Genomic DNA, 11596 nt, shown 5'->3' on the forward strand with positions numbered 1-11596 from the left:
GGCACGGGGGCCAGTCAGGCAGTCCTGGCATCAGCCATACTCGAATGGTGCTTTTTACGTGCCACTGGCACGGGAGCCAGTCAGCTGGCACTGACATCGACGGAGTGAATAATTTCCAAACCAAGATACAAAAAAAAATGACCACACAAGCAGCATAAATTCAACGAAACAGATTCTGTTGGTTCTACTCTGCAATGCCCAGATCATATCAAAGGGTTAAATAGGGAAATGTGAGCAGGTTGCTTGCGTGAATGCCAACTAAGCATTTACCATAGAACTGTCACAGAACTTTACAGATTCATGTCATCAGTGAGACTGATTTGTAATTTATATTCAGTTTCCAAGTGACATATTTACTATTCTCAAAATAAATAAATAATAAAAATAAAATATACAGCATAAAAAAAATATAAAGAGGTATCTATCTAAATCAATAGTAATTTCCAAAGAAATATTTTTAGTGTTATAAATAAATTCTAAAATGATTATCTAAATGTTGATTCAAGCTGTCGTTTTTGTACATTAATGCATAGAAAGTTGTACGTGAAGCCATATGCTACTGCCTCAGCAAAAGGCTGTGCCTGCATGTAGTTATACATTCGCACATTCTAGTCTGCAAATATGTTGGTGTATATATATATGTAGAGGTAAATGATTCTGTATCTATTGACAGGTAGGTGGCTGCTTGACTCTAAGTGAATGTGTTGGTAGATAAGTGAATCTGTAGTTTAATGTTTCATTCAAATAACAGTCAGAAACATTTTAATAATGAGCACCAAGTTATTGAAAGAGGGCAGATTGAACTCCTGCTGCAAAACAAATAACAAAAGACAATCCCTGAATCCCAAGACCAAATAGATGATACGTTGGCTTTGAATAGTTCTGAAGATTTTCAGTCCTGATACACATGACTATTAATGGAGAAGTTATTGATATAAACAAGACAGAAGTTTCATAATTGACATGCTGGAATACATTTGTCTTGAAAATACATCAATAAAAGTGTCTTCTACAAGAGCTTCAGGTCAACCAAAGCCTTGGGAGTGGATTTCGTAGACAAAAACTGAAAGAACTCTGAATCTTATCAGGTGTGTGTGTGTGTGTGTATGTGTGTGTATGAGGGTGGGTCAAAAAATAATGCCATTTTGTTTAGGACAGGTATAATTACCAACACAGGAACATGTAACATACATCAAAAGGAAGCTGGTCCTCTGTGGATCACATCCCTACTTCTCAACATAGTCACCATTTCTCTCAATAGCAATGTTCCACCTTCGAATAAGAGCATGTATCCCTGCCCCGTAAAATTCTGTTGACTGTTCTTTGAGCCACTTCTTCACTACAGTTTTCACTTCTTCGTCACTGGAATAATGTTTGCCTCTCAAACCCTCTTTCATGGGGCCGAAGAGATGATAGTCTGATGAGGAAGTGAAAACTGTAATGAAGAAGTGGCTCAAAGAACAGTCAACAGAATTTTATGGGGCAGGGATACATGCTCTCATTCGAAGGTGAAACATTGCTATTGAGAGAAACGGTGACTCTGTTGAGAAGTAGGGATGTGATTCACAGAGGACCAGCTTCATTTTGATGTATGATACATGTTCCTGTGTTGGTAATTATACCTGTCCTAAACAAAATGGCATTACTTTCTGACTCACTCTCATATATATTGATATATATATATATATATGCATGTATGAGTGTGTGTATGCTTGTGTCTCCTTGTCTTGACATTGTATGATTGTTGTAAACGAGTGTCACTGTCATACAAGCAGTGGAGAAATGGAGAAATGTTTCCTTGCCTGGAAACAAGTCAGCAAGAGAAGGGGGCATCCAGTAGCAGGTAATCTGTCTCAATAAACTTCGTTTCACTCATCCAAGCATGGAAAAGTGGATGCTGAAATGATGATGATGGTGGTGATGCTTGTGTAAGTTAGGCAATTGTATGCTTGGGGCAGAGTTCCGTTAGACAGATGCCTTTCACAGTTACCCTCCACCACCTGTTCCCCAATCTATCAAACAATAGACAGCTCACAGACGATCACATGGAGAACTGCAAACAAACACCACCACCTATATATAAACAGTAAGATTTTGGTTAACAGTCAGTGAATACATGTGATGAGGGGGAAATATGAAATTACACACACACACACATTGCATGATATGTTTCTTTCAGTTTCTGTCTATCAAATCCATTCACGAGTTTTTGATCAGGTCAGGGTTTATAACAGAAGGCACCCAAGGTGCCAAACAATGATGGGATTAAGCCTGAAAGTATAGTTAGGAAGCAAACTTCTTAAGCACACAAGGCTGGATTAACAAAAAAAACAGGCAGGACTTGTTAGCTGACAGACGCACTCATTCCCACAATACAGCACAATTTATTATTATGTGTGTCATTTCAGAGAGATTTGGTGTATTTTACTGTTTTTTTTTGTTTTTTTTATGGCTGGGTAGTGAAAGAATAACTACATTGATGTAATAAAATATGCCTATTTTGAATAAATCTTTGGCAAAATATATCTAAGTAAGCTACAGCATAAATGTAAACGATAATGGTTAGATTTTACTATAGAACAACCAAAATTGTCATAATAGCATATAATTACAACATAATACCCTATAACTAGTCATTATGCCATAACTACATCACCTATTCCACTAATGTGTGCAGTTTATATGCATCATATTGCTAAAAGTTGAATATCTGACAATACACTAATTCTGTTAACTGATATGAAATTAGTTCACCCAAAATTAGGTGAAACAGACACTTCTCAAGAAAAGGCTGAAAATTCTTTTTCAAAATACAGTCCAATCTAATAGAAGGAACTAATAATTATGGTTTTTAAAGAGGATAATTAACATCCACTTTTCCATGCTTGCACAGGTCAGACAGAATTTGAGGCAGATTTTGCTATGGTTGGATGCCTTTCCTGTTGTTAACCCTCAACTGTTTCCAAGCAAGGTAACATTTCTCCTTGGCCAGATATGATACTTAAGGAAGACTAGAAATGAACAACACAGCTAGTATGAAGGTGATGCTCATTTACAATTGTCACATGATGTCTTGATAAGAGTACACACAAACACACACATACATAAAGACTGGTCTCTTCCAGTTTCCAACAATTGAATCCACCTGCAAAGCTTTGGTTGGCCTGAGGTCATAGAAGAAGACACTTGTCCAAGGTGTCACTTAGTGTGATTGAACCTGAGACTACATGGTTAAGAAGCAAGCTTCTTCACAATTCTTCATCACTGAATTCTAGATTTTAAGGAGAATTTTGCTGCAATAAAAAAAGAAAAACAAAACTGAAGCAAATTGAAACAAAAAAGTTTAAAGAGTAAAATAAAATAATGTATGCAGGGAGAAATGACCATCTCTGGGATAGGCATACTACATGAATGCTGGGTTGAAAAAGTGGTCTCACATACACATGACTATCTCTGGGATAGGCATGCTGAGTTGAAAAGGTGGTGCTTACTGCACCTAAGTTTCCCAAACATTCACTCATCTAAGGACTTATTAGGCTAGAGGTTGGTCAGATGAGAACCTGTGCCATTGTTATCATTAATAATACCATGTGATATTTTTAATAATACCACATCAAGATATGTTCCTCTTAACAGTTTCCATTCAACCTTATTTCATTCATTCCAGCCATCCAGGGACACAGCCTTCAAGATTTCAATTGAACAAATTGCACCCAGTATCTATTTTCGAGTGTGGTTCTTACTCTAATGAACTCATTTGCTGAATTGCTAAGTTATGGGGATATAAACAAACCAATATCAGTTGCCAAGCAGTGGACACACTGACACACACATATGCACGTGATGGGCTTTCACAGTTTCCACTTACAAAATTTACTCATATGTCGGCCCAGGGCTATTATACAAGACACTTGCTCAAAGTACTGCACAGTGGGACTGAACCTGAGACCACATCTCCATGCCTGCACCAGATTTGAAATGACTTCTTGAACAAGTACTTTTTTTAATTTTATTTATCACACAGTATTACTCAGTCTTAATAAATAATAGCTTTTGTTTCTTTTTTTTCTCTCTTATAAAGTAACTTAAATCTACGTAAAGACTTTTGGCATTGTATCAGTGAAAATACTGTGAGCAGTGAATCACTTAATGGAAGATATTCTCAAAAATGTCCAGCATTTTCTCCAAGATGAAAGATGTGGTTAATATCAAAGAGACTGAGCCAAATGTTATATAAGTAGATACTAAGTCTAAGAGTAGACAGCGTTTTGCCAACTACCACTTAGCCATTAGTACAATAGTTAATTTTCACAGCTGGTGTGGGAAGTAGAAAATACGGGCAGCAGTAGAAAAGTAAATAAAACGATAAAGAAAACACATGTGCAAGCACACATACACGCATACACACACACACACAAGAATTACTAATGTACAGCAATATTTAGTGTGGTGTTAGACTTGTTATTTAGTTGGCCGCAAGCCCTTCTGCAGAAATATGTCTCATTTGATTATTTAGATGAAGGAGAAAATGGTTTTAAGATAACCTAAAACATTGTTCTTTTTCTTTCGTTCATTCTGAAGACCATTAGAGAAGACTGTGGTTTCTATCTCTCCACATAAATCTTCCTTTGCCTTAACGAGCTTCATTACATGCATAAATTAAACAACACTTATTTCATGTACTTATTTAGTTGTTTCGTTATAAATCAAAAATAAATACAAGCATAATTACAACCCAACGTAGTTAGAAATACAGAGAATTTAAGATAAAGATAGTATACAGGTGTATAGTTTGCTCCCTATCACATTGTTCCAGGTTCAGTCCCAATGCGTGGCACCTTTGGCAAGTGTCTTCTACTATAGCTCTGTAATGTTAGCATTTACAAAGTTGTCTTAAGGAAAAAGACAAAATAACACTCTGAAAGTGTTGGAATGTTGTCAATTTATGAGCCAAATAATGTAAGTTATTTAGAAATTCAGTTTTATGTTTAGTCTAAAGTCCAAGAAATGATTTGAAGCAATTAAACAAAACAAGACTAATTAAATGGAACAACTCTTCTAAATAATGAATTCTGACTGAAAAACAGGAAAATATACTAAACCATTGTGAAACATGGAACTTTCACTTTACTAAATCCCATGAAAGAATCATGAATGAGAAATGCAATGTGGCTATTAATTCTATGATTTCAATGAGGAGTAGCTGTCCACAAACAAAATATTTGTCACCATTACTTCTAGAATTAACGACAACCTTCTGGAACTGCCCCTTAACAAAATTCTTCTTTCAAAGTGATCTAAATTAAAACCTTCCATCAAAATTGAATGCTAGTTTGGGCTCTAAATACTAGGATAATAATAATCATCATCATCATTTAACATCCACTTTTCCATGACTGCATGGATCGGATGGAATTTATCAAGGCAGGTTTTCTACAGCTGGATGACGCTTATGTTGCCAAACCTCACCTGTTTCCAAACAAGGTAATATTTCCCCATGACCAGACTTGCTTCTGCAGAATACTGGAAATGAATGACAGCCTGTATGGCAGTGGTATTCATTTACAACTATTACAAATGCCAAAAAAGGACACACACACACACACACACATGATGGGCTTCTTTCAGTTTCCATCTACCAAAACCACTCACAAGGCTTTGATAGGTTCAGGGCTATAGTAAAAGACTGAACCCAGGAATTTTAGAAGATTCTTCATTATTTTAGAAACTAATAGATGCAAAGCTGGTAAATTTCAAATGAAATATGGTAACAAAAAGGGTTAAGGAGAATGTTACAATCGGGGTGGGGGACACATCTACTTTTCATATATCTATTTATTTCATGATATCTTCTGGTGAATAAATTCTTCTTGCAACAGTCAAGAGATTAAATTACAAGACTAAACTTACTATTGTCATTTACTTTACTAATCCCTCACCCCAAACTTGTGGCATTGGGCCTGTCTGTTAGATATTATTAAAAAATTTTTTTTTATTTAATATCATATTTACTACTACTACTACCACTACTACTACTGCTACTACTACTACTGTTGCTGCTACTGCTGCTGTCAACATTAGCTGGTTGTTTGCTCTGGTAATATTCCAGCAATTTTCACACTTAACCGTCACAATAACGGCTTCAAATTTTGGTACAAGACTAGTGATTTTAGAGTGGTGTGGGGGTGGGGGTAGTTGATTACATCAACCCCAGTGTTTAGTTGGTACTTTGTTCAACCCTGAAAGGACAACAGGTGAAGATGACCTCAGCAGGATTTGAACTCAACATGTAAAGAGTCAGAAGAAAATATTTGGTCTGGCACACACACAATTCTGTCAGTTTGCTGCCTCATGACAATAACATCTAATTAGAAGCTCATAAAGATTTATGGAACTGTTACTCACGTCATTTACTTACAGTGATTCAATGTACGTGTTTGTTTGAGAAAGTATAATAATTGATTCATAAGTAAGAAAAATATTTTCAAAAGTGAACAGGAACTTGTGATGTTCAAGCATTTAACATGTACCTTTAATAATGTAAATATGTGGCACATAAAAAGCACCCACTACACTCTTGGAGTAGTTGGTGTTAGGAAGGGCATTCAGCTGTAGAAACCTTGCCAGATCAGATTGGAGCCTTGTGCAGCCTTCTGGCTTGCCTGTCCTCAGTCAAACCATCCAACCCATGCCAGCATCGAAAGCGGATGTTAAATGATGATGATGATGATGATGACTCCAAACCAGAACTGAAACTGAGCAACTGATGAGAGTGATCGGTTGGTCTAGAAGTTTATTTTTATTCTAGATTACCACAGGGTGTATCTCTTAGTATTAGACTTAATTCAAGTGAGAAGACATTACCTTGGAGAGCTGACATAAAGCTAACCTCTGGATCATAATAGAGTCAAGACTACACGAAGAGATCACAACAAATAAAAACTCAGAACTCTAAAACTTGTTGGTGCACCTCTGAATTACTAAAATAATTCTCTACACACAGTTAATGATTTGTGATAATTAGAGGTTTTAATTAGCGTTGGGTGGAGGTGCTATAATAACAGAGTAGACTGCTGAGAAAGGATGGAAAATTTTTCATAAAAATGATCACTCGGTTGGCAACAAAGGATTTCTTTCTTTCTTTCTTTCTCTCTCTCTCTGCTAAAGGTAGACTACATGAAACCTGCTGAAGAAATGTGATGCTACATAGTGATGGGACATTTACATGGAATGTGTAAGGTCTGTGGAGGTTGGGAAAGAAATGAGAAGAATATAATCCATTGGATATATAATGTGATCCTGCATGAAACATGGAGATCAAATGAAATGAAAGAACAGTTAGGTATGACAGACATCAAGTAGAAGTAATATAGATGTGTGGTATGAATGGATGGTGAGTCTGAGTGAAAATGTGGGTTACCAATGGAAGATTTTTGAAGAAGAAATGGTAAAGTTTAGTCATCATTATCAAATATTTAAATTTGGAAGATCATTTCACTTACTCTAACAGTAAAATAGTGAATAAAACACAACTAAAGAATACATTCTATTAAGTCTAGGAATAAAGAACACGTTTTCTCCCAGCAACTCCTTTCAGAAAGTCTCTGCAAACTGTGTGAACACTTTTGAATCTTTCTGAATTATTTTCAATCACAAAAAAGAACAATCTCAGAATCTCAAACCTGCCCATTGCCATTTAGATGATTTAAGAAATAATAAAAAAAAAAAACTAAGAACCGTGATGAAGTTAATAGATGGAGGATTAGTGTATTTGATAGCATAAAAGAGACACACAAGTGTGTTATATACACACTAATTTCAGCAGTGCATATTCAACAAAAAAGTCTTTAGTATATTAAAACTTGTGGGGGACACAGCTTTGCATCTAGGACCTGAGCTGAATTTTAAAAATAATTTTCTGATTTAAAAAGTGCATCTTATATGTTGTCAAATACAGTATATAGAACAGAGATTGTAGCTATTAATAGCTGGAGGAAGTAAATTTCAAATCGTGCTATTGTTAGCAATTAAAACGTCCATTATGTGTCAGAAAATAAAAAATATTTGTAGTTGTTACCTAACCCCAGGGCCATAAACATAAATTGACAATAAACCAAGATCTAACAGAGGATTGACAAAAATAGATTTCAGTCATTTGTATTCACCTGAAATTCACACATGCCAATGCTTGTGTGTGCATATGGGAACTTTAGATGAATACAAACACACACACACACCTGTGTCTGTGTGATTTCCTTTATTTCACAAATAGCAAAAATTAAATGTATAAATAGAATAAATCTCTAAACAAGATATTTCTCTCCCTCTCAAAGAAACAACCAATGAAAAACCAATTTACATTTCTACTCAAAATACTAACCAAAATAAAGATTGTGACCTTTTTCGCAAACAAATGCACAATGATAGTTTTGTGAATGGACGCAAGTTGGGCAATTTGCTGCATAACCGTATATAAAGAAGGAACGCATAGAAGAACAATGGCCTCACTGAAAATGGCTTTTCTCCTTAAAGCAACATAACTGAAAAGTGGCCAGCTAAATAACTATGGCGACTCCACCAAAAGGCTCAAAATATAGCTGTTACAGCCATCTGCTACAGATGTATTCAAATTGACATTAAATTTACTTCTCTTTCTAATTTACAAATGAACTACAAACTGAACTTTGTCTTGGTCAAATATTTCCAAACTGGTTATGTGGTTAAGGAGCTTGCTTTGAAGCCAAGTTGTTTTAAGTTCAGTCCCATTGTGCAGCACCATCAGGAGGTGTCTCCCACTATAGTCCAAGGCTGGCCACCACTCGTGAGCAATTTGGTAGACAGAAACTATGTGGAAGGCTATCAAATACATGTGTGCATGTGTGTGTTTGTACCTCATCACCACTTGACAACTGATGTCTGTTTGTTTATGTCCCTCTAACTTAGCAGTTCAGCAAAAGCGAACGATAGAATAACTTCCAGACTTAAAATAAGTACTGGGGTCAATTGGTTTAATTAAAACCCTTTAAAGTAGTGCTCCAGCATGGCCACAGTCCAATAACTCAAACAAGTAACGATAAAAACAGAAAACATTCTCTATAGACACACCTCAACTTCTGCCACTTTCCTTTCAAACATGTTTGCCTTTTATAATGAACTTAATGTCACTTAATGTCCAGCTTCTATGCTAGTATGGGTCAGACAGTTTGACAGGACCTGACAAGTTGAAGGACTGAGCTATGAGCCAATAAATACTTTGGCAACGTTTCTAAAGATGGATGCCCTTCCTAATGCCAACCACTTAACAGTGTGTGTGGTGAGTGCTTATTACAAGGCACTGGCACTAAGGATGACTACCTCATAACTTGTGATGGTGAGGACCTAAAGTGGACCCTATAACTGAAGGAGAATAGAAGAGAGAGTGGATGATGGTTCTAGGCAGACAAATGGGGAAAAGTAAGAGGAGAGAATGGGGGAGTATGGCAGGGAATGGGGGAGAGGGAAGCGGTGGTGACAGGGGCTATTGGTAAAAAAGGGTGGGAGGGATAGATTTGAAAGGTGATTGGAAGTGGTGGGGGGTAGACCATTAATTACTCTGTACCTAAGAGATGCAACCAAAAATTAAAATAGCAACTTCTATCTATGAATATTAAAGATTTTATGGCCGAATTGAGAAAAACAAAAAACATAAATCAAAAATATATAAAGATTTTATGATGAACTTCACTTATTTCAGAAATGAAAAATAAGGAGAATAGAATAGACACCTAACGAGATATTTATCTCGTTTGAGGAAAGTATCAATAAAAGACCAACCTAAACATGCAGATGTGAGCGTGTGTATACTCCCTCTCACACAGATCAACATCATCTTCCTTGATGGGTTCCACACAGGAATGGATTTGACAGTTCTTCAGAATCTAATGATGCTGTCATTGCATTTGATTTCAATTTCGATTTCACTTGCCTCAACAGGTCTTTGCAAGCAGAGTTTGGTGTCCAATGAAGGAAAGGTACGCATAAGTGGGCTGGTTACACCCCTACATATATATATGTGTGTGTGTGTGTGTGTGTGTGTGTTGCATATGGATGAGGACGGCTGTGTGAAAATGTCACACCCTAGCAGTAGAGGGAACTTGTGGAAGAGGTAGACCTAGGAAGATCTGGAATGAGGTGGTGAAGCACGACCTTCGAACATTGGGCCTAACAGAGGCAATGACGAGTGATCAAGACCTTTAGAGATATGCTGTGCTTGAGAAGACTTTGCAAGTCAAGTGAGACCATAAACGTGGCCTATGCCAGTGCAACATAACCAGCCCATTTAAAAAGTACCCTTCCATCATTGGGGAATAAACTGTGCTTGCGAAGACCTGTTGAGTCAAGTGAAGTTATTGTCATGACTGATGCCTGTACCAGCTGACTGGCTCCCGTGCTGGTGGCACGTAAAAAGCACCATTCAAGTGTGGTCGATACCAGTGCCACCCGACTGGCCTTGTGTCAGTGGCATGTAAAAAGCACCCACTGTTAGGAAGAGCATCCAGCTGTAGAAACCTTGCCAGATCAAAATGGATCCTGGTGCAGCCTCCTGGCTTGCTAGTCCTCAGGCACACTATCCAACCCATGCCAGCATGGAAAGCAGATGTTAAACGACAATGATGTTGATGATGATGACAATGTATACATATATATATATATATATATATATATATATATATATATATATATATACACATGTATGTATATATTTAAGAAACTAGTACAAATACTTACATTTACTAATCCAAAATAATGTTCATTCACCGGGAATTGATCTGACCCTATCTCTTTTTCCAGCTGTGAGGCATTGGCACCCTGTAATGAGAAGGTCAATCATCAGTAATGATATTGGGGTCTAAATTAATAAGGAACAAAATATAGGGAGACATTTAGCAATAGTTTGTCTAAAAAACAACAACAATGTTACTGTTTCAATGTCGTACCAGATGGACAAAAATTAACATAAATTCTACACATTATTTGCATTTGACGGATATTTGTCGTCATCTTGTTTGTTGTTAACATGTTTCGGCTGATATACCCTCCAGCCTTCATCAGGTGTCTTGGGGAAATTTCGAACCTGGGTTCTCAATTCCTAAGGTATTTTTCGATATTATTATTATTATTCAGGTCACTGCCTGGAATCGAACTCGGAATCTTGGGGTTAGTAGCCAGTGCTCTTAACCACTATACCATATGCCCATCAAATGTAAATAATGTACATAATTCCTCATCTCTTAAATATAGAACTATAAATTCTACAGTCTTCGTTATGGGAATACTGTAATAAGTTTGAACCTTGAAGCATGAAGTAAAATCTACTAGAATTATCAAAACATTTGAGCCACTTTTCCCTGTTCCAACAGGTCGAATGGAATTTCTTGAAACAGATTTTTTGTGGCTGGATTGTCCTTCCCGTCATTAACCTCCACCTGTTCCCAAGTAAGATATGTTTTACACAAAAGACTGGAGACAAAGGACACCACTGATTGATGGTAATACTTGTTTACAACAATCACATGATGTCAAAGCAAGAAGACAGTAACACACACACACACACACA

General features: G+C 36.7%; 1 protein-coding gene across 2 annotated transcripts in view; it reads right to left on the reverse strand.

Moving 5' to 3' along the window:
• Positions 1-11596, reverse strand: part of LOC106877200 (ubiquitin carboxyl-terminal hydrolase 46) — a 53074-nt gene that overhangs the window by 16167 nt on the left and 25311 nt on the right. For both annotated transcript variants that reach the window (XM_014926045.2, XM_014926044.2), the window contains exon 2: positions 10768-10848. In XM_014926045.2, coding sequence (XP_014781531.1) covers positions 10768-10848 — 81 coding nt within the window. The remainder of the gene's footprint in view (positions 1-10767; positions 10849-11596) is intronic.

This window comes from Octopus bimaculoides, chromosome 10 (genome assembly GCF_001194135.2).
Source record: "Octopus bimaculoides isolate UCB-OBI-ISO-001 chromosome 10, ASM119413v2, whole genome shotgun sequence".
Classification (NCBI taxonomy): domain Eukaryota; kingdom Metazoa; phylum Mollusca; class Cephalopoda; order Octopoda; family Octopodidae; genus Octopus; species Octopus bimaculoides.